The sequence below is a fragment of the Colias eurytheme genome, chromosome 1 (assembly GCF_061535395.1).
Source record: "Colias eurytheme isolate Ceu_HAF_F1 chromosome 1, ilColEury1 Martin Lab GWU primary, whole genome shotgun sequence".
In the NCBI taxonomy this organism is placed as follows: domain Eukaryota; kingdom Metazoa; phylum Arthropoda; class Insecta; order Lepidoptera; family Pieridae; genus Colias; species Colias eurytheme.
This window is the reverse complement of record NC_142980.1, coordinates 1,482,732-1,507,216: the sequence shown is the minus strand read 5'-3', so window position 1 is coordinate 1,507,216 and position 24,485 is coordinate 1,482,732. Positions and strand designations below refer to the sequence as shown.

The window sequence follows — 24,485 nt, the reverse complement described above, 5'->3', positions numbered from 1 at the left end:
ACATTTATTTTGAAAATAAGTTATTCTTTCTTATAGTTTATTAGAATTAATACGCCCGTTGCTTTATGTTGCTGTATCCATGGTAATATACCTAACTTTTTTCAGATAAAAAAGGGTTAACGTAGACAGAAGTACTCCTACTTAAAAAGTCATTCAAAATATAAAATATCGTATATAAGTTTGCAAAAGTATTGCGAGTCACACCTGACACAGGTTCGGCTCGCCGCCCTTACTCTGCGCACTGAAGCCGCATATACCGCGCATGCGCCAACTATAAAGCCCCAAAAATACGTGATTCGCCTTTGTCTAATACCAAAACAAAGAACACAATACCGCCGCGGCCACGTCTTCTGAACTTCAGACATGGTATCCTTTTCAGTGCCTCCAACCGTCCAATACAGACGCATGCGTAGCTTCTAATGATTGGTCAAGCAATCCTGTTTTTTGAAGAGGCGCGTATGCAAATGTGTTTAGGTGTACTATAGGGTTATACAATTCGGGAGGATAACCAGGTGAACGTTCAGTGTCAGATGAGCCGCGGCGGATGGCGGAATGAGCTCGCCCAAGCTGAACGAGCGATGCCCGAGCAGTTTGAGCAACGGTAAAAAACATTTGAGCAGCGAGTCGAAGGAAGATTCGCTCGACAATTCCGTGAGTACAGCCGATTGATTTTTTTGGGATCATTGAACTTTTTACTTAGGCTTCGTCTAGTCAAGATTATCCGAAGTGAGCGTGTGTTGCGAACTTCTGCTGAATTAATTATGTAAGAAGCTAGCACTGAAAAATTGTGAAATACACTGATATTAATTTATTAATTTTCTACACATTTATTTATGAGAAATATTTTATAAAATACACGCGAGTTTCTATTTAGGAATCGTTACGTTCTTTAACGTAAGCGTACTTAACTACGTTAAATTTCTGAAAGAAATGTTTAACAATATAATATATTTCAAGACGGTTGATTAATTGAAGTAAAAAATAACCTATCAAATAAACTGAAAATTAATTAAATCCCGATGCATTTACGTGTAAATGTAATTTGAAAACGATGCACCAGTCTATTGACAGTGACCTCAGTAAATATGACCTAGAACTATAGGCGAGGTTAATACTTGTTTGTATGAATATTTCATCACTCAGGACATTTAGCGCGGGAGAAATACGATATCTGGCTTGAATTAATCCCAGAGTTTCAGTAGAATTCTACAAGCGAGATATCATTGGCAGGGCTTAACTTTCAACTAGGTACATGGTTTTTGTGGCCTGAAAATAGTAGACTACTATATTCTTATGTAGTTACCAGTTTATCGTCGTGTGACAGGTTTTTTTCTTTTTAATATTTCAATAGGTACATGACATTAAAAAAAGAACAACTTACTGGGATTAAAATAGAATATAGGTTATGGAAAGTCGCAAGGGAATAGATGTTTTACGGCGCTGAGATTCAAAATGAATATAATATAAAGAATTAATCTCTCTAAGCATCCGCGTAGCGAACGTTCACGGCCACTGTTTCAAAACTTTTACATAGTTACTTTTATATAACATGAGGTTCATCAAAATTTATTTTTTCTAGGTTATCATCAGTTTACAATTCAATAATCTTATAATATAAAAATGAATCCCAAAATGTGTTGGTAAGCGCATAACTTGAGAACGGCTGAACCGATTTCGTTAATTCTTTTTTTATTATATTCCTTGAAGTACGAGGATGGTTCGTATGTAGAGAAACCGTAAATATGTACCACGGGCGAAGCCGGGGCGGACTGCTAGTAGTAAAAATAAAAATATGTGCTTTATGCGTCGGATTCAAGCGATTTGGTAATTGTTAACTGACTTATCATATACTAGAAGTCGGCCCCAGTTTCGCCCGTGGTACATGTTTACGTTTTCACTCCATAAGAACCATTCTCGTACTTCAAGGAATATTATAAAAAAAGAATTAACGAAATCGGTTCAGCCGTTCTCGAGTTATGCGCTTACCAATACATTTTGCGATTAATTTTTATATTAATACTAGCGGTCCGCCCCGGCTTCGCCCGTGGTACATGTTTATGTTTTCTCTACATAAGAACCATCCTCGTACTTCAAGGAATATAATAAAAAAAGAATTATCGAAATCGGTTCAGCCGTTCTCGAGTTATGCGCTTACCAACACATTTTGCGATTCATTTTTATATATAAGACTAGCGGTCCGCCCCGGCTTCGCCCGTGGTACATGTTTATGTTTTCTCTACATAAGAACCATCCTCGTACTTCAAGGAATATAATAAAAAAAGAATTATCGAAATCGGTTCAGCCGTTCTCGAGTTATGCGCTTACCAACACATTTTGCGATTCATTTTTATATATAAGAAGAAGATATATAGATTTTCCAATAATCTTTAATACTTTGGGTATGAATCAGAATGTTATTTACAAACATAACTTAAAATAAATCTAGTTTCGTTGTATTTGCGGTCGTATCTATCGCATTATCTGAAAGTTTTTATGTAGATTTAGTAGATAGGTATGAGAAAATGTAGATCGTAAAGTTAGTGCAGCTAGACAATTAGAAAATAGTCTATATTTATAACAAACTAACAGAAAAAAAGAAGAAATCAAAAGAGAAAAAGAAATAAGAATATTCCTTACTATAACCAGTTATTTAAAATAACCCAACCAAGGTGATTTTCATATTTTGAGCATTCAATATAAGTGGGTGTGCTAAGGTGTGCTTCTGGAAAAGCTCAAATTAAACGAGCAGAACTTATTAACTTATTGATCGATTAGCGAAATTAGGACTTCTGACTTTATTATAATTAACCAAACCATCTTAATCTGACGGGCTCGCGTATTTTTTTTCATAATATACCTTTTCTTCAATGCCACATTACATAATAAATCATCACTATATACATCACTAGCTTACCGCCCGCGGCCGCTTTGTCTAAAACCGAATAAATTATATACTAAAGCCTTCCTCTTGAATCACTCTATCTATTACAAAAACCGCATCAAAATCCGTTGCGTAGTTTAAAAGATTTAAGCATACAAAGGGACATAAGGACAGAGAAAGCGACTTTGTTTTATACTATGTAGTGATTTTCATCATAATCATCATATTTTTTTCAGTGACATCCTAGCATGGATGAGTAATTATTTCCATGGTACTTTCTTTAGATATTTTTCTTTTCCACACCTCAGAAAGGATTTTTTTTGATACAATATAATATATATCTATAATTCCCCAATTCATTAACCAATATATAATTTCCGAGATTACAATTTACCAATTCTAATAGGTCCATTTTTGATCCATTTGATCCAAATTTGGCATCATGGCCTCTCCTGCAAATGTACTTAATAGTTTAATAAGTTGCGGTGAGCCGAAATATGCGAGTAATGGGACAAAATGACCAGAAATTTATCAATTAAATGTGACTGAAATACGCTGCATTCAGTTGGTTAACAAGCTGAGTTCTTTTCATCCATTTTATAGGTAATAGCTCTGTCTTTTAAAAAGCTTTTAAATAATAAGAATATATTGAAACATATTTAAAAGTTAATTGATGGTAGTAGATAGGTGTGCTATGTTTGAACTACGTAATAATTTATAGCTTGTTGTATTAAAAATGATTACCTTATTAAAAAAACTAAAAAGATGTTAAACAAAAACATTTTAATAGGCTGTCTGAGTGATTAAACCAACATTTTATTGTGTAATGACCAAATTATTGAACAGTATAATATGTTTTAGATCCGCGAATCAATAAAGTCGGAACGCACTGGGAAATCCGAAGAAGACTGCCGGAGACGCACAATCATCGTAGAGAAGAAGAATGGGAGCTATGGTTTCACCCTGCAGAGTTATGGCATACATTATAAAAAGGTAATTTATCAATCGTGATCAATAATTTTACATGATGTTTTACTTTCTACATTGCAAATTTTTATTACACAGTAAAGGTAAATTACAGATTCCGTCCATCATGCCACTAAAGATAACCTTAATTACTTTCAACTACTATAAAACAATTTTACTGAACTAAATAAAACTTATTAGTTACAAAAATAAATTTTGAAAGAAGAATTTGGTGATATAGGTATCTATATAGTAATACTTAATACAGAGTTCTTTGTCTTTGCTCAGGAACAAGAGATAGAAGTAATCACGTATGTGGACCACGTGGAGGCGGACGGGCCCGCGTGCGTCGCCGGCATGCGCGAGGGTGACGTCATCTTGTCCATCAACGGCACGGATGTAGAGCGCGCCGACCACGCTACCATCGTCAGCGCCATCAACGCCTGCGATTCCAGAATGCGCATCGTCGTCATCTTCGAAGACTGCGTTCGCAAAGTCGAACTTCACCTCAAATACATCAACATACAACGAGCGATACAAAACAAAATGCGCGAATTGGAACAACTCTCCATCCGCGAACGCCAAGTCTTCGATTCCAATTGGAAAACGCACAGCTTGCCTTCACAAAAGAAGAAAGCCTCGCCGTCAGATATTATTTCTGATTCAGAAGAGACTGTCGCTGACAATATGAGTAATTCGTACTGTCGCCCGACACTGTCTAGTGAGAATGTCACTGCCGCGAAACCCCCTCAACCTAACGTGTTCATGTATCAGTATCTCGATCCGCGCTACGGCACCTGTATTATACAACCAAATATACATACAGGAAGCTTTGTTATAACTGTTGGATCGCCGAGAAATAGACGCGACTGCCATCATTACGTCGTGAAAGCGACGGGAGAATGTCATCGGGCATCCGAAGCCTATAAAGTTTCTAATGGGAAACATAGCAAGCCGCATAGAAGTAGCCACAACCATAGTTGTGCTCCATGTGTTCCGGCGTATAATAATCAGGATGCAAATAGCTTGGAAGCCTACGACCTCGCCAGTCCGTGTTGCGATCCACATTGCGTTCCCAACTCTAGAAAAAAAGTGAGAAGAAAGAAGGAATGTTCTAAAGAACATAAACGAAAAGAGAAATACCAACAGGTTGATAAATCAACGCAAAAAACTGAAAACTGTGCACATACACACTCGAAGAAAGTTTGCAATCCTGGTCATTGTTCAGGTCGATACCGATATCTGACGACTGAGTCAACGCAAACCAGTCAATGCAGTTTGCAATCATACGCTACGAGCAATGCAACGGCAGCATGTGATAACTCAGTTTCGAGTTACAGCACATCGCTGAGTAGCGACACCTTGTTTTGGGAGAACGACCGTTCGGAAGCTAAGTCGTCTCCAAAAATTCAATACCAAAGCGCACACCAACACGTGAAGCCGAAGTCTTGGGATAATTTAGCGACAAAAGCCATCGGAGGCTACGGTTTCGGCTATGGTTACTTGGACACGACAACGAAGCACTCAAATAGATCCAAGAGCCACGGGCGGAGCCACAGCGGCCGCAGCACTCAAAGCCACCACGACTATCAGCACCATCAAGACAAACATTCCCACCGCCAGAGCGGAACACCGCACCACTATACCGGCTACGTGAGAACTCACAGCCATTGTCAGCCCACGAAGTCCACTGAAAGTCTAATCGTCGTCCCCAAATATCAATTGGAGAGTAGTGGCTCCGAAAGTCGCCTCGCGTGTGACTGCGGCGACGGCGTGGATTACTACCGGCGAGGCCCATCGAAGAGCCCGGCCGAGACGCACTCCAGCTACTACACCCAACGATTCGTTTACCCCGCCCATTCGTACAAGAAGAAAGACTCCAACGTTAGTTCAGAAATAACTAGGTTATAATTATTATCGTGAAACCATTGCTCAAAAAGCCTAGACTCTTATTCGAATGACCTCATTAGTGTTTTCGTCTCCTCGCGCCGGTATGCGTTTATTGAGCGACGGGAGCTTTATTTTTCCAAATCAAACTATCTATCGAGTAGAATAATAATTATACGAGCACTTTTGAATCGTAAAGCATTTTTATAAATCTACCATCGTCGCGGAAATTTTGAGGTTTAATGGGTGAGACTTTGAATGTTCAAAAATGCAATAATTTTATCTAGTGAGTACGAAATAAAGTATTTTCAAGATTGACTTTTTCGACAGTATGGTATTTTTATTACCGCCACATCGCTTAATAATCGTAAACCATTTTGACAACCATTTTATCAGCTTTATACTCGTTGATTTATAGTTTTGATTAAAAAAATATTCAAAAACAAGTGTTTTATTTCATACCATTAATTGAGTCGATACATATCAAACTCCGGTAAGTCCATCCAGTCTGTTACGCTTTCCCGCTAAACCTCTTAACCGATTTTGATGATATTTGGCACAGACAATCTTTAGACCCTAAGAAAGGACATAGGCTACCTTTTATTGCGAAATATGTACCACGGGCGAAGCCGGCGTGGACCGCTAGTACGCTATAAAGATAAATTTATATACCTACATTTTCGCCTCAGTTATTACATTCATCAGTGAACCTTGGCAATAGCGAATGTTTAAAATTAACTTTTAAAATAAATTAGTACCCAAATGTACACTAGTATGAACAATATGAAATAAAAACAAAATATACTACAACTTTATAGTAGGGGAGGCCAAGAGGGGGATTTTGGGATTTACTCGAGCGCGTCAGATCTATAAGGGACGGTACCTTAGCTATTCATTAGTACCTCTAGTCAATATGAGCAGTTATGGTTGGTGGCCCCGCTGGAAAATTTGAATAATCCATAATTCCCTAAGGTTGAGCTCGAATCGTCAGATTAGCGAAATGGGGACTTCTTATATTGTAATTAACCCCCCCATATATTAATCTGACGCGCTCGAATAATATTACTTTAATTTTTTACCCTTTCTTCATAGCAATTAAATCGCCACTTAAATCGTCAGATTAACGTATACTTTTTTTCAGTGACGTCCTGGAGCATGCAAAATATCAATATCTAACGCGCTTGAGTATTTCCAAGCCAATTTTTTTCTTTTTTAAATTAAAAAAAATCAAAAAACCCTTCCCCACCGCTAAAAGTGAAAACATTATAGGACCTTTTTTTCTCGCTATGGTCTAATCTACCAATTCTAATAGGTTCCCGTGACGCTCGAGTAAATCCACATTTAGCATCCTGGGCTCCCCTACTATTAAAAGAAACTCAAAAGAAAGCGCGGGCTTTTGGCGAAAGACGCGGATTCGAATCCCGCTTGGTGATCCATTTTTTCTACTCTTCAAAAATTTAATCTACTCAGGAACAACTGGTCCGATTTGAAAAATTCTTTTGGTGTTAGATAGCTCATTTTACGAGGAAGGTATAGCTATTAATATATCATTAGGCTAAGAGCAACAGGAGCGAAGCGCAGCTATTATCTATACTAATATTATAAAGCTGAAGAGTTTGTTTGTTTGTTTGTTTGAACGCACTAATCTCGGGAACTACTGGTCCGATTTGAAAAATTCTTTCGGTGTTAGATAGCCCATTTATCGAGGAAGGTTATAGGCTATATTTCATCACGCTACGGGCAACAGGAGTGGAGCCACGGGGGTGAAACCGCGCGGAGCAGCTAGTAATAAATAAGTAAGTAAGTAAGTAAGTATAGTAAGTAAGTAAGTAATAAGTAAGTATAGTAAGCATTTGAATGTTATAAAACTAAAATATCAAATTCAACATATACCTACTTTAATTTTAAATTTATTACAATTACATTTTACAGCAAATATTCTTATCATTGCACAAAGACCTGATATTGTCATTAATTATAGACAAAGTTTCCATGATCGATATTCTTTCTAGACGCCACATATGGGTATGTTTTAATAAAGTATGACACTTTTTGCCTGGATGAACAATGCGTTAAGTTATGGATATACCTAAGCTGAAGTCTGCGTCGAAGCACTAAAATTACCATAAAGTACTTTCCTATTCCATAGGGCATAGGAATATATAATTAAAGTAGGGATGTAACGATACCGATACCGATATATCGCCGATAATAAATCAACCGATACCGATATTTTTCTATTAAATTCTTTCTTTTCTTTTATGTTTTTGCATTGTATTCATTCATATTGTTTTATTTCTGTTTCTGTAATAGTGTTAAGGAAGAGCGGAACCTCCTGACACAAGCATTTTATTTGCTTACTAGGAGTGTTCCAATCACAAATTAGTTTATGTAAAGGAAAGAAATAAATAATTTTGAATTTTTTTTAATTTTTAACGTGATAAAGTTTTTAAAATCGTTTTAGTCGGGTCACGGGTGACATGTTCATAAACTTGTGTCACACCAAAACCTCACGAGCGCGATCGCAGGTATAACGAGAGAGAGACGGACCGATCTCCCGTTTCATCTCGAGGGCTGCCACTGCATTATGTTATCACGTAAACATCTCGATCGTAAACCTACTTTACAAACAACCAATTTTTTTGATATCAAATAATTCAAAAACCCGCGCCCAATGAATGCGGGAGGCCGCCCGCGCGTGCGCACTTTGTTTTCTGAAAAAACTCTTACCAATAGTAAGGGCGTTTGTCCACTACAAGGAATTTTACGGTCCGGCATTCCGATTTTTTACGGTCCGGTATGGCACGCCATTAATCTATATACTAGCTTGTGCACTATGTACGTAATTTTACTGTCCGACATTTTACTTTTCCCTATTCCGGATGGTTTTTTGTGTCTACGAGTCGCTGTAGGTATAATTGTTTTCGAATGCCCACTTGCTTGGATTTTACTGTTTTTACTGCATATGCCAATTAAAAGCAAGCTCTTGTTTTACTTTCTTTTAGTTGGCAATGAGATTTGAGAAGTCGGTATTGTTATTTTATATACCTACATTGACCAAGCATTGACCTATAATTATTATCTAAGTAAGTGTTGGTAAGTTAAAGTTCAAGTGGGAATAGCTTTAGCTCCTCGTCACCGATTAAAATAAATAAGTGAAACACGCATTTTAAATCTCTTACGGAACTTTACTTTTTAATATAACGAAGTAATATAATATTTCACCTTCTATATTTTTTACTCGTTTCTTGTAAAATGCAAAAACAATCATTTATGATAGCATTATACCGCCAAACTTCCTTGAACTGTACCGCACTGATCCGAGTAAAGACGGACAGGTGCACAAGCAATTCATCGGTTTTTTCATGCCACACCGGACCGTAAAAAATCGGAATGCCGGACAGTAAAATTCCTTGTAGTGCACAAGCGCCCTAAACTTTTATAAGGTACTGATTGTATGTGTATTACTTAAAGTTTACAAACTCAAACTCAAACTCAAACTCAAACATTTATTCATTCAATTAGACTTCTTATACATAGAAGCACTTTTGAAACGTCATTACATATTTTAAAATTTACCACCGATTCGGAAAGCAGTATCTACGGAGAAGAACGGGCAAGAAACTCCATAGTTGCTCTTTTAAATCATGTCAGTTTTACAATTTTACAAAATACATATGTAACATCATAATATATTATAATAACATGCCAAAGAACTGTCCTGTGGTTTTTTCGCGACAACCCTCCATGGGTTTTTATCGTCCATATATTCCTGAATACTGTAGTACGCTCTCTGAACTAGTACATTTTTTATATAAGTTTTAAATTTATAACTACTAAACTCTTTAATATTATGAGGAATTCTATTGTAAAAGCGTATACCTTGACCCATAAATGAATTTTTAACTTTAGCTAATCGGAAAAATGGCATTTCAATTCTATTTCTGTTCCTTGTGCCATAACAGTGTCTATCTCCTACTCTTGTGTGTAAGTCGGCGTTTAACTGACTTCGTAAAATAATAATACTAAAATAAATGGTTTTGTTGTTGTTTGATTTGGCATTTTTATTTAAAAGAATACGATTAACAGTTGTCTCTGTTAAATGTTGGTAACTTTTTATGCATAATTCACTATTTATTTTTCTACCAAGCCATCGATATCGGTATCGGTATCGGTATCGCCGATACATTACTACAAATATCGGTATCGGTATCGTATCGGCAAAATCATGTATCGTTACATCCCTAAATTAAAGTATTAATAATTCATATTTATTACGTAGCTGCAGAAAATCTACCTACTACAAATCTACAAAGCTGTCTTTTAAGTTAGGTACCGAATAAAAACTCTTATAATTATCTAATATATAAAATTCTCGTGTCACAATGTTAGTTACCATACTCCTCCGAAACGGCTGGACCGATTTTCATGAAATTTTCTGTGCATATCGGGTAGGTCTGAGAATCGGCCAACGTCTATTTTTTACACCTCTAAATGATAAGAGTAGATAAGAACGTTTTCCGGGACAGCTAGTATAAATATAATATAACTGTTAATGGAATTTTAGTTGCCAAACAAATGTAAGTAATTAGTTTATTAATCGTTAGATAGTTAGTCCTATTTTTAACTAGCGGTTGCCGGTTCGCCCGTGTTACATGTTTACTTTTTCTCACCTTAGAAACCATCTTCGTACTTCAAGAATATTATAAAATATTCTAGAAGATAATATATAAGAAATTCTGTTAATTAAGTAACTGTCTTTTTCAGTTCGGTACCCACTTACTTAAAACAGATTTTCTTTAATTGTTATTTTTGTTCGAGATTTTCTTATTTTTAATTCTTATCATGGAAAATGTACAATATATTTTTATCTAACAATTAAATTTTCCAATTAAGACGCCACTTTGATTTGTCAGGGAAGGAAACTGACTGGACTGAAACAGGAAAATGTAATGAGAATTTCTCGGAACCATCTAATGAAGGAACTATACATAATATATGTATATAGTATATACCCACCGGCTACCTATTAGAACCTGAATACACCTGTATACTAGAATTTATGAAAATTTTCACAAAAATGTTGTGTCATTGTTTTTTTCTCAAACATGAAATGAAACCCGCAGAACACCCAACGCGTCATAACTTTTATCTCATTCAAAAAACGATGCAAATGACACAATTACCAAGAAATTCGCTAATTTAAACTCAATATTATCTGTCACTTCCTCGTGCCTATCGCCGAAATTAGGGTGACCGGTATCTAGGTTCATGCTGGGGTCAGCTTGTGAGGAGCTGTGAGCCGCTTCTTGAGTCCAGAGCACGTCGGCATGCGAGACGCTCGTAGCAATCCGCCGCTTGCGGCTATCCCGCTGCTTTTAGCACTGGCGGCTGCGACCAGCGCGCAATCAGAGGTATACCAAGTAATCTGTGTATATTTCTTTTCACAACCCGTGCTTTTAAGTGTACTATAACAACAGTAGTGACCATTTTGTACCGTGAATTATTGTAATTAGTGACTATATACTATTGTTGTTTCAGAGATGGCTCTTGTGCAAGCACAAATCGAGCCACGATTGCACTACATGGAAGATTACCGACGACCTTATAGAGAATTCCATGGACCTACCAGGAGGTATAAGGACGGGTCATGTATGCGGTTTCACGTACACTAATCCGAGGAAGGAACATCGCAAGTTTATTAACGTAATTATAATTAGTTAATCATCTTGTCTGTATTGTAGTTAGATTTGTGTGAACGCGCTGCGAAACATTGAGGCTATGCGATATAAATAAGCGAATAAAATACGTATTGATGTTGATAAGTAATGAGGGCTTAATAAGAACTTGGCTTGACGAGTAAAATAATAAATAGAACTAAGCATATAAGTATGCATAACATAAAACAAAACGAAAAGCAATTTAATATCAGCTTTTAACCCTAATTTGACCCGTTGTCTCCATTATAAAACTTAATTATTTTAAAGCGAGTTTAAAAACGAAGTTAATTTAGTAGAAAAACAATACAGTATTCGACAATTTCTCAAGCGATACATTGCAAATTGGATTAAATCCGACGTTATAAAAGGCAGGTCATCTCTCCACTAGAACGTAGATGTAATCGAATAAGAGCTGGAAGCTAACTAAATTGAATTTCCTCGGGCCTTTGTTCAGAAAAATTCAATTATATTTAAAATTTAAAACGTAAAGTTATTTTAAACGTAATTTTTAGCTGACTTATGGTTTACCAGCTAGTATTTTGTAGATAATATTCTAATATAGTAATGTTGTGCACCCTAGCTTTGCCTGTGGTACACTGTCGAAGATTGTACGTACCAACTCAAAAAGTTTCGAAGGTTGCACAACACTTTTATCTAGGCTAGATCATCACATAATGAAGTGCATAGTTAACGCTTCTTTATAGGACATACAGACAAATATTCTTTTTTATATAGATATAAATAATCTTGACCGAATTTCGACGGCGCTGCATCCACTCAAATTATAGTACGGGAGCCAGGAACAGATTTTATGACCAAGTTCCTCTCAAGCGGTAATTAGTAAAATGCATCAAAGTATAGTATTATGAAGCCTCGTGAACGTCAGCTGGAGCTCGGTTGGGGGGAAGAGCGGTTGTAGCCTCCCGTATCAGCTGACGGTTTTTCCACCAAGATACAGCCAGCTGACATATATATTTATCCACAGTTACATATAAGCTATCATCAGGTAAATTTTTGTTTGAGAGGAAATAACGGAAAATAATTTTTTCTTTAAATTTAACTTTCATGTTCGAGACACCAGCTGACGTATAATACACCATGTATAACCAGCTGACTATTTTTTTTCGTTGAGATATTGGGTTAGCTACAATTTGACAAATTTTTAGCTGAGAGGAAATGAATGAATGAATGTATTTTTTTTCCTATGTGCGTGGGAGGCTACAACCGCTCACCCCCCCAACCGAGCGCCAGCTGACGTTCACGAGGCTTTATAATACTATACTCTGATGCTTCTGACGAATTATCTCTTGAGAGGAAATAATGAACCCAATTTGCACCTGGCTCCCTAACCATTACCAAGTACGAAAGATACATTATATTGCACGAATGTTCACAACACGAGTGCACTTCCAATTCCATTACTTTCATATATTTTTATTGTGGCCATATGCGGAATCGAAAAGGCTTGCAAATCTATCTATACTTGGATTGATATGTATATATATCTAGATACTGGTTTCCGTCCGTGTGGATATAAAAATACCTGCACACTTTCCGGAACAGCGTGCTTTTCGTGATAACGAATATCCTGTGTCCTTTCTCAAACTATCTTTGTATTAAATTTTATCCAAATCATAATGGCATGAAGAAGAGTCAGACAGACAGCTAATTTCGCATTTATTATTCTCATATATTATTGTATGATGATGATGATAAGTAGGAATACCTACATCTCTATAGATAGGTATTGAACTCGGATACGCAAGAAAGACTTGTTACTTTTGCACGCCTCATAAGCGAAGCGTTGAGGTGGGTACTACTGTCACTTCGCGCAAAACATCTGATTTTTCAAACTTAAAATGTCTTTATGTATCATACATTGCACTTGTAAGATAATACATACACACACATATTAAGAAAAAACACTATTTTTAACGTTCATGATATTTTTGATGTCATTTTTGTTATTTAAACTAGTTAAAAAACAGTTTAAAAAAGTTCTGTCTTGGACGTCCGTGTGTCTGTATGTGCGGATCCTTTTTCTTGTTAACAGGATAGCGACCGAAATACTTTACTAATCGAGTCTTTTTTTTTCTCTTACGCTTGAGTATGCTCAGGAATAGAACCCTTTCATTTTTCAGGGTCTGATTCGATGTGGTTTAATTGTTATTAAATAAACAAAAATAATAATTAATAAATATTTATTAAAAAAAAAATTATGAGGCGTGCACTTTTGGATTTTCCAAATTATTTAAGCTATGGGCCTTGAGCCCGGGGACCGAATCCAGAAATTTAGTAACGAAAAACCTCACGCTCCCCGCTCCGACGGGCGCGGAGGTGTGGAGGTGTAGCATGCAATAGCAGTCCCCGAGTGCCACACGTCTTTTTTTTATTAGGTATAAACTAATTTTGTAAATTAGTAGATTTGTAAACACCATGATTGCCTCGTCTTTTAAAGCATGAAATTATAATAATATTTATAGACCCTGAGATTGCCTGGTCATGACAGTATAATGAAAATGAGTTTTCTTTAGATCATTTATAAAGTCGGAGTGAAGCTATCGAATCTCCTAGTCTAGTGTAATTATAACATTGACGTTGAAAATTATCTGTTTGATTAAAAGTTTGATTACACAGTGGTTCAATATTTCATCTTATAGGTAGATTAAAAATTATATTTTTCTTGATATACCTAACAATAGAATTAGTACCTAAATATTATAGGTTTTATGGACATTTTGTAGTTTGGTAAAAATAAAAATGATGTAAAGAAAATTTTATTTTTCAATATCACGTACTTACACATTAATAATTTTTATTTACTTGGAGTAGGCTATTTATTGTTTTTTTTTTGTTTAAAAGAAGTAAAGTTCATACTGAACACAAATTATTTTGAAAGTACAGAAGTTTAGCATTAGTTCAAATCTAGTGGTAAGTAAACAAATTGTTTAAAATGCAAACATCCAGATATAATAAATTCGGTAAAATTACATAAGTTATTGAGTGACATACGGAGCATGGGAATAATTTCAATGATAATAAATACCTAATAGGTATATAAGTACCGAGTAACCGAGTATTTTATAGATAAGTATATATGTATAATATAGTTTCAGTTTCAGTCCGTACGATTAAGTGAATGGTACCACTACAAACTACTTACTATTGCATAGATAGTTACTTTTCAGGTCATAATCGATCTGTAACCACATTTACGTTACGCTCATTCTATAGTTTTAAAAAATAAACGACTTATCATCTACATAAACATTTAGTTATTAGAATCAGAGTAGGTATCTACTTACCTATGTCGTAGTAGTAAAAATGTTTAAGCTTATAGTATCTAGTCTGTGGTTTAAAGCAGTTCGAATGATTACAATAAGTTTTACCTTTACCGATATTATGCGATCTTAAAATGGACTATGTCTCTTAAAACAGATAATATTTGTTCCCATATTTTAAGTCGGGAAACACGATAAGACGAGCGTTATCTCTCTAACTCTTTAACTGTGTCAGTGGTCGTTCACATCACAGCGGCTGACCTAAAAACGTACTTGCGGATTCTCGAAAATCCAATTAAAATAATAAAAAACATTAATAACAAGTAAACAACAGTTTGGCTGATTTAATGTGACGACTTCTAATTAATCTGAAGATATACCTAAACGACGCATGAAGTTACTCATTTATACTTATAATATTCGTAATTAACAAGTTCGTGATATCTTTAGAATTTGCATTTGTTTATGGTACATTAGCTGTGTATAATATTGCATTGAATCTTGTATTTCGAAGAATTTCACACTTAAACGATGTGCCCTTTGATAAAGTATATAAATAGATTCATATATAATTATATAAATACACCTACAAAAAATCAATGTTATGTTTATTTTTTAACTGTAGGTATTTTTGTAGTTCATACGGATAACAATATCTTAAAAAAATTACATAAATTATTTTATGTCTTGACATCATAAGAATACCTACTATGCAATGAAAAGTTGTTATAATTTCTATGCAAAGAGGAATTACCTACATACCTAGGTAACAAATAAATTCTATAATGATAAATTTCATTTTGCCAGTACTTAACGTCCTTCTTTGACTCAATTTGGTGGTTAATTTGCTAAAACATTCATAAATTTCGCCTCTTTAACAACATAATAAATATCTAATCGAAACAAAACCCATACAAGATAAAACGCTATCTGAAACAAAAACATTAGCTATATTTAAAACATGTTAAACTTTAAAAGCAGCGCAGAAAAAATCCCTCGAAATATACAGCATTCAAAATATAAAAGTGAAAAGAGTGAGCGTGAAAATGTATAAACCCAAGTGTTTAAAAGTGGGTCGGTCTTTCTGCTATATTCATCTCAAAAGCCCGTCGTTACGAAGAATAAACCTGTGACGCTATGGACACTTGCCTTTTAAACTTTTCATCTGGCTTTAATTTTTTTTCTCATTTGACGTAAGCAAGAATTTTAACCTAATAATATATTTATTATAAAGTGGAAATTGCATGTGACGAAGAAATATTTAGCAAACTAATGGAACAATTAATATGGCAAAAGTTTTGCCCGCACTTCTTGGTGTGTAGGTCAGCCTATAGCATCGAGATAATATTATGTACGTAGTACATACTATCTCTATGGCCTATAGTCATATTTTATTTTATGGGTAATTCTTCCACTTTAACATTGCATTAGACGCCATAATATGTACCTAGTTAGTTTAGCTTTTATAATAAGCAATTGTTAAAAAATGATTATTTATATTATTTAAATTTTCTATAACTACACGTTTAAAAAACCAATGATAAATAAACGCATTTTGATAACTGTTAACATTAAGATAAATAAAACAAAACATAAAATGTCATTTCCAATGAGATGATAAATTCAACTGGTAGAAAAAAAAAATAGTGTAATATTAACGAAAATCAATAATATTGCTAATCCAGAAATCAAGGAGCTACTAAATTTCTTGAATCCATAAAATATAATATAAATGGCTTATTGTAAGTATTATATTATGTGACTATCTTTAAGGATACAGCTGTAGATTCTCCTAAAATATAAATAAATAAATAAATAAATAAATAAAATAAAAGACGTCCTATTATGAGTCATGGTTAGGTACGTCCCGTAGAAAGCTGGTAACTTGACTACACGATTTTATTTTAAGTCTGCATGTCTTTACCACATATTATGTACTTCCATTTATGTACATTATTACTATACATACATACGTTACAAGTATCATAGTTCCGAATCCACAGCTAAATTTTTTATCTCAATCATAAACATTACGTGACGCTTATGTTTTGTCAATGCTAGCACTCCCTTGACCTGTTTATTGCACAATTAAAACTAGTGTCTTATGAGCTATTTTTTTTCATGTCAAGGTAAAGACATGGTCTAAGTAGGTTGGTACTTTGGGTGCGGCGGCTTTTTTATGTTACTTCCTGCGTATAAACCTACTATACCTGTGAAAACATAGTTTAGGGTAGTTTAGGTACAGAAAACATGTTAATTTTAATTCGGAGCTTGAATATTTGCATTAGAATTAAAATGGGTAGTCTAAGACGTTTCCGCGTGTATTTTTTTTCTATAGTATGCCCAATGTTTTTATAATTTTTGAAGCTAATTGATTTAACGCCACAGGTGTAAAATTCATGCTATTAAAATTGTCTAAATATTATCTCAACAGATTGAGTCAATTGACTACAGCGCTTTCAAATCCTTTTATTGCAAGCGGATACACGAAGTCTACAACTCCTACGATTTGTCCCAGGCCCAAGAACGTATTATTAGATCTTCGAGATTTCGAAGACAAGCGTTTGTTCCCCGGGGGAGGTACCGGGGACAAACCCAGTCTCAATATTTGTCAATTGACAAAGGAAATGGGAAGGATGAGGGCAAGGCTGAAGCACATTCCGCTGCTGATTCATCCAGAGCTAGCGTCAGTAAGTATAACCAATCTTAAATACTTAAATAGAAGAGTAAGCAACCTGCCAAACGAGTCGATGTCATAGTAGTAATAGTCGTATTTTAACTAGGACTTCACAACTTTTATATTTTAACTGAAGAACAAATGTTAAGTATTTTTAATTCAGGTGTTTTCTTGTGTTTATTGTGTTTCTTTCTGACGCTATTGTTATGACATTTCCTTTCATAGTTTATGTGAATAAAAGCATTTTTTAACAAAAGACAAAAGATTTAGCTCGACAATATTGTGAGAAATTGAAAGGGTATCTTTTTTTCCAGCTATATAAAAGATGTTTTTATCAATTCTTTAATTAATTAGATCAGTCAGAATCGACATTGAAAATCGAGAATTTAACAATAATTCCAAAAGTTTTCAAACTTCGGTCAAGTGAATGGTACATTGGGACGACAATAAATCTCATTTTGCAACCTTGTCCGCAGTCCGGAACATTGTTAAAATTGCAATTAAATAATTTTTTGGCTGTATGGTCGTGAAAAAAATTCCAAAAGTTCTGCAAACTTGGGGAAGTTTTCGATATAATATTTCATATCACGTATTAAATTTGCAATCAATCTAAGTGTACGGAACATTGTTAAAATTGCAATTAAATTATTTTTTGCTGTATGGTCGTGCAAAAAAATTCCAAAAGTTCTGCAAACTTAACACAGATATCGGAAATATATTATACCGAACGGTTGTATAAATTTGCAACCTTTTTCGTTGACCGGAACATGTTTATTTATAATTATTTTTAATTCGTGGTCATTTTTTCGAGTAAGGTGGTCTCGGAATAATTACAAAAGTTTTGGAACTTGGTTGCAAACTTCGAAAACATCTATTCTGGTGCATTTACAAATTTGCAACCTCATTCAGTTTAATAAAAAAAAAACCATTAATATTCAATATTAAAAGATGTTCCGTACACTGAGATTGGTTGCAAATTTAATACGTGATATGAAATATTATATCGAAAACTTCCTCAAGTTTGCAGAACTTTTGGAATTTTTTTCAGGACCATACAGCAAAAAATAATTTAATTGCAGTTCCGGACTGCGGACAAGGTTGCAAAATGGGATTTATTGTCGTCCCAATGTACCATTCACTTGACCGAAGTTTGAAAACTTTTGGAATTATTGTGAATTGAATGTCTAGACTGACTGGAGTAAATGGTCAAGGTTAAGGTTCAGGGAAAGTGAGAAATTTTTTAATAAAGTAGGTTTCAATTATTTTAATTATTTCCATTCCATTATTTAATTATTATTACCATCTACGATCCGCCACAAATGGTACATTAACCACATTCAGGGGGCTTAACGTGACCTCTTAAAGCGGCAGTTATTTAATTAAACTTACATTTTCAGGTGGTAACAGCGGAATGGGACAGGCCCAAAGTCAATCTATCTTTGATCCTAGCTGTGACGGTTGTTATGGAAAAACAGACGTTGCGGAAAGTTTAAGAAAACCTCAGGGTCCTGATGGTTCAAACGGATATGGACCTGGCTGGAGGGGGACCGGTGGATATGGAGGGTATCCTGGAACAGCATACGGACCTGGACAAGTCGGACCAGGTTCTCCTTATGGCCCTGGACAAACTGGTTCAACACCAGGTGGCACAGGAAGAGAACCTTACGGTACATATGGACCGGACGGCAGATTAATTCCTGGGGGCGGACCTAGTGGAACTAATGGTCAGCGTGGGCCTGGTGGTAATGGATACGGCACAGCTCCTGGTACTACTGGAGGTTATAATCCAAGAGGAATTGCAGGTGGAATTGTGCCTAACGTGCCAGGTTTTGATGGCAGAAACGGACAACCAGGGAGCACAGGACCACAGGGCAATGGTTATGGAAAAGGAACGTTACCCGATTATCCAATAGGAGTCGGAACAAATGGGATTTCTAGACCAGGTAGTCCATATGATGGTAGTTCCGTTCCTGGTCGCGGAAATAATGGTTATGGTCCTGGACAGCAGGGATATAGACCTGGTCAAGGTGCACCAAACAGTGGCGATGGACAAAGACCTGGACATTCTGTTAATGGTGGATATGGACCAACAGATGGGCAAACTGGAGGCTATGTTCCGGGAAAAGAATCAGGCACATATCCCGGTAATGATGGACGTTATGGTCAAGCTCCAGGTACTCATGGTGGCTATGGTCCGATACAAAATGGTGGGTATGGTCCAGGACATGATGGTAACCGTAATTATATTCCTGGACAAACTGGTGGATCAGTTAACGGCGGTAATATTCCATCGACATCTGATGTTGGCCCACATGGAGGTTACCAACCGAGTCAAACTGGTACTTTGTATCCGGGCGATTTTGGACCAAACGGAAGATATAGTCCAAACCAAGCATCTGGAAATGGACCCGGACAAAGCGGGGCAATTCCTCCTGGGCAATTAACTGCTCCAGGCACTGGAACATATGATAATACACCTGGCGGAGTAGGTCGAAGTCCTGATCAAAGTGTAACGGGCATTTTACCAGGTACGTCGAAATACGGTCAAGTTGGAATTCCAGGTGGTCCCACGTATGATGTTAGACATAACTTAGGAGTTGTGCCCAATCTAGGCCATTCAAATGGGCCTGTAGCGTCAGGTACATATACTGCACCCGACGGTACTAACTATATATGTTGTGTGGTTCCAGGTCAAACTTCACCAGGAGGCCATTCTGTAGTGAGCCCCAACGGACAATACAGTCCAGGAACGCAATATGGTACAGGACAATATGGGCCTAGTGATCGCACTAGCGCAGAGCCTAGTAATCTTTACGGACCTGTCAGTCAGACAGGTGCTGGAACTGGCAAATATTATGGGCCCAACGTACAAGCTACTACGAGACCTGGAGGGCAAATCGATTCAGGACCCGGTAGTCAATATGGATCTGGTAGACAATACGGACCTGGTGGACAATACGGTCCTGGGGGAAAATATGGTCCTGATGGACAAGTCGGTGTGGGTTCTGGAGGACAAGCAATTGCGGGACCTGGTGGACAACCTGGAATAGGACCTGGTGGACAACTTGGACCTGGTGGGCAATACGGTCCTGGTGGAAAATATGGTCCTGGCGGTCAAGCTGGTGCTGGACCTGGAGGACAAGCAATTGCGGGACCTGGTGGACAACCTGGAATAGGACCTGGTGGACAACTTGGACCTGGTGAGCAATATGGTCCTGGTGGAAAATATGGTCCTGGTGGACAAGATGGTGCGGAACCTGGAGGACATTATGGACCTGGTGGACAATATGGACCAGATGGACAATATAGGCCTGGTACACAAACGGGTATCGGACCTGGTAGTCAATCTGGTACTGGACCTGGTGGACAATATGGACCAAGTGGAAAATATGGACCTAGTGGAAATTATGGACCAGATGGAAAATATGGACCTAGTGGACATTATGGAATTAATGGACAATATGGCCCTGCTGGAAAAACCGGTGTAGGACCTGGTGTTCAAACTGGTACAGGACCCAGTGGGCAAATCGGTGTAAAACCTGATGAACAATATGGACCTAGTGGGCAGTATAGTCCTGGTGGACGAACCGGCACAGGAACCGGTGCACAATACGGTCCTGGCGGACAAGCAAGTATTGCACCTGGAGCTCAATACGGACCTGGTGGGCAATATGGCCCTGGTGGATATGCGGGAACCAGACCTGGGGGACAAGCAGGTAGAGGTCCTGCTGGACAAGGTGGATCCGGTCCTGGAGGGCAATATGGAACTGGACCTGGTGGACAATACGGACCAGATGGACAATATAGACCTAGTACACAAGCGGGCGCAGGACCTAGTGGACAAGTGGGCACTGCACCTGGTGGACAAGCAGGTGTAGGTCCTTCTGGACCTGGAGGTCAATATGGACCTGGCGGACAATATGGTCCTGGAGGACAAGCAAGTGTTGGTCCTGTTGGACAAGGGGAAACCGGACCTGCAAGTCAATATGGACCTGGTGGACAAATGGGCCTAGTTCCTGGTGGACAAGCAGGTGTAGGTCCTACAGGACAAGGGGGAGTCGGGCCTGGGGGTCAATATGGAAATGGTGCGCAATATGGACCAGGTGGGCAATATGGTCCTGGTGTACAGGCAGGTTCCGGACCTGGTGCACAAGAAGGTTCTCATCCTAGCGGTCAATTTGGACCTGGCGGGCAGTACGGACCTAGTGGACAATATGGACCTGTAAGAGAGTACGGTCTTGGTGGGCAAACAGGCACACGACCTGGTAATCAATATGGGCCTGGGGGACAAACTGGTATAGGACCTGGTGGGCAAATTGAAGCTGGACCTGGAGGGCATGGCAGTGTTGGACCTGGAGGACACACTGGTGTAGCGCCTGGTGGTCGATACGGACCTACAGGAACCGGGAATCAATATGGTCAAGAAACCGGTGCAGGTGGACTAGGGACACAATATGCCCCGGGTGAACCATACGGTGGTGGAGATGGAGGCAGGGGGCAATATGGGGTATGATATTTTCTTTTTTATGATACACTAGCTTTCCACCCGGGGCTTCGCCCGCGCAGTCAAAGAAAAACCCACATAGTTCCCGTTCCTGTGGGATTTCCGGGATTGCGTAATTTTCCCGGGATAAAAAGTAGCCTATGTCCGTTCTCGGGTATTAAAATATCTCCATACCAAATTTCATGAAAATTGGTTCAGTAGTTTAGGCGTGATTGGGTAACAGACAGACAGACAGAGTTACTTTCGCATTTATAATATTAATAAATTATAAATTATATATATTATGTATTAAGTATGGATTAAGATATATTATGAAATAAATCCATACTAATATTATAAATGCGAATAGGCTACTTTTTATCCCGGGAAATAGGATAGGTTTTATCCCGAAAATCCCACGGGAACGGGAACTATGCGGGTTTTTCTTTGACTGCGCGGGCGAAGCTGCGGGTGGAAAGCTAGTTTAATATAAAATTTAATTTTTCACAGGTAAGTGAACCCGGTAACGGCTTTAATGGTATGTATGGTAGATATTATTTATAAGATTTAAAATATTTTCAAAAATTAATATATTTTAAAAATAATATTTATTTTAGGAGTACCACAAAATTACATCGATCCCAATTCCATTGCTGATGGTGATGATTCAGAAGCTCAAGCGATAGTCAATCAAGCTGTTAATGGCACAACAGCTAGTGCGTCATCCAAAGGCGGCAATGACAAAGGCAGAGCTCAAACACACGTTCAGGGAACATACACCGGAAGTGGCTCGTTCCAAGCACAAGCTCAAATAACCGGCGAAAATAAAGAAGCTGAGAGCGAAGTAAGTGGTGGAAAGAAAGGTGCATCCAGTTCCGCTACGGGAAGTGGTCGAAACAATAAGTCACAAGCGAGTGTGCAATTAGGCTCTGAAACAGGATCTGTACAAACACATTCACAAAGTAGTGGAGCCATGCATTCATCGAATTCTCAAGTTCAAGGAAGCGTTAAGGGAGGCATGGCTGATGCTCAAGCTCGCGGGCCGGGAAGTACGTCTTCTCAAGCTCAAATTGGTTTCACACCCTATAAAGACGGAGATAAAGCTAAACACGATCTCCAACAAGCTCCATTCGTTGGCGGCGGCATGTCATCCGCCCAGTCGAGCGGTCGCACCGGCCAGTCCCAATCGCAACTTCATGGAACGTTCAGATATGGAATTACTTATAATGGCGCAGCGCAAGCCGGTGCCAGCCTGGATAAAGACGCCGTTTTTCCCAATAGATTATCTTACGATAAAATAGATGTTTTTGATGAAAAAGATAAAAACATCAATCTAGATTTGACCGAAACGCCCTTAGAAGCAGAAACTGAGAAATTTCCAGATACAACTCCGCTACCCGAGTTACCGGTTGAAATTCAAGAGCAGGACCAACAGACGACAACTGAGGTACCACCTGATGAAACAATGAGAAATTCGGAAAGTAGGTATGATGCTCATCCACATGCCGAACATCATAAATACGAAACAACCCAACTACCACCAGAACCAACGTTAACAGATAATAGGCGTTCATTCCAAAATGGTTACAATGGTAATAATGATTACGAATTTACAACAGACAAAGATGAAAATGTAGAATATGACACGGATAACGAATTCGTACCGGAAGGGGCAGAAGTAGATCAAGGAGAATATACAAACTACGACGAATACCCAAGAAATACACCAACTCACCAATCTCTACAAAATCCCAGTAGAAACGGTCTGGAGGTAAGCCAAACTACGGGTGGTAATACGCAACACATTGTTCTGGGCTCGTTAAAGAAACACGACGCAGTTATAACACAGAAGAATTCAGAACGACCGGACGAGACGCGGGTTTATCAGCCCGGAGAAAGGGTTCCCGGCACAGGAGGCTATACGATCCCGATAGGATTCACGGGAAGCGTAAAATCGGTTGCGTCGAAAGACAAAACCTACGTAGTTGGATCAAGGGATAACCCGTCACAAGCGCAAACAGTGACACTCATGCCCGGCACGGGAAAAGTAAAATATACACACTCGCCAAATTACAATAAGTACGTTCATCCGAACAATTTGAAATCGTTGCAGAACAGGAAAAGAGACGACGATAGATACGTCTCTGTATCTAAATCGGTGACGCGGGCGTTAGACAATGACAACAATATACGTAAACAGTACTCTCATACGTACTATACGAAATCGTCATCCTGCGGCTATTTCACTTTTACTTGCACAATGGTGAGTAGCGCGGAAGGCAAAAAGAAAGTGTGCAAACCAAAAGTACCAACTAACCCTGATGGAACACCTATCAGATGTTAATATATTATACTTTGGCAAATTAGTATTTAAATAGCTATCTTAATCAAACTATTGTGTAATTTAAATGATGATGATAAAGAATATACATAAACTAATGTAAATATTATATTTTGTAAGTTATGTGTAATAAAATTAAAATTATCTTATAAATGGTCATTTTTATTTCGCACCCTGTAAACTTTTTCTTTCTTTCGCATAAATCATTAAATCAATATGAAGAAAAAGATAAAGATTGGACAGTAGGTG

At 37.5% G+C, this 24,485-nt stretch overlaps 2 protein-coding genes across 3 annotated transcripts; both read left to right on the top strand.

Annotated features, from left to right (window-relative positions):
- The first annotated feature begins 454 nt into the window (after positions 1–454).
- ssp6 (PDZ domain-containing short spindle 6) lies at positions 455–6,138 on the top strand. The gene is made up of 3 exons (XM_090102408.1): positions 455–651; positions 3,743–3,874; positions 4,136–6,138. Exons 1-3 carry the CDS (start codon positions 553–555, stop codon positions 5,756–5,758), a joined length of 1,854 nt encoding a protein of 617 aa, XP_089958534.1. The 5' UTR covers positions 455–552; the 3' UTR covers positions 5,759–6,138.
- Positions 6,139–11,059: 4,921 nt separating this feature from the next.
- LOC149910862 (uncharacterized) lies at positions 11,060–24,367 on the top strand. Of its 2 annotated transcripts, XM_090120079.1 has the most exons (7): positions 11,060–11,148; positions 11,276–11,440; positions 17,170–17,425; positions 18,810–19,940; positions 20,103–21,919; positions 22,406–22,433; positions 22,513–24,367. In XM_090120079.1, the coding sequence occupies exons 1-7, from the start codon at positions 11,065–11,067 to the stop codon at positions 24,237–24,239; spliced, it is 5,208 nt and encodes a 1,735-aa protein (XP_089976205.1). In that variant the 5' UTR covers positions 11,060–11,064; the 3' UTR covers positions 24,240–24,367. The 2 variants fall into 2 exon arrangements, with proteins under 2 accessions (XP_089976205.1, XP_089976197.1); XM_090120071.1 differs by having other exon boundaries at positions 18,810–21,919.
- The last annotated feature ends 118 nt before the right edge of the window (positions 24,368–24,485 follow it).

Excerpts from the sequence above, each read along its gene's own strand:
- LOC149910862 (XM_090120071.1), top strand. The coding sequence starts at position 11,065 with ATGCGAGACGCTCGTAGCAATCCGCCGCTTGCGGCTATCCCGCTGCTT. Across the intron at positions 11,441-17,169 it reads AACATCGCAAGTTTATTAAC|ATTGAGTCAATTGACTACAG; the intron begins GTAATTATAATT and ends TTATCTCAACAG. Across the intron at positions 21,920-22,405 it reads GAGGCAGGGGGCAATATGGG|GTAAGTGAACCCGGTAACGG; the intron begins GTATGATATTTT and ends AATTTTTCACAG.
- ssp6 (XM_090102408.1), top strand. The coding sequence starts at position 553 with ATGAGCTCGCCCAAGCTGAACGAGCGATGCCCGAGCAGTTTGAGCAAC. Across the intron at positions 652-3,742 it reads AAGATTCGCTCGACAATTCC|ATCCGCGAATCAATAAAGTC; the intron begins GTGAGTACAGCC and ends AATATGTTTTAG. Across the intron at positions 3,875-4,135 it reads ATGGCATACATTATAAAAAG|GAACAAGAGATAGAAGTAAT; the intron begins GTAATTTATCAA and ends GTCTTTGCTCAG.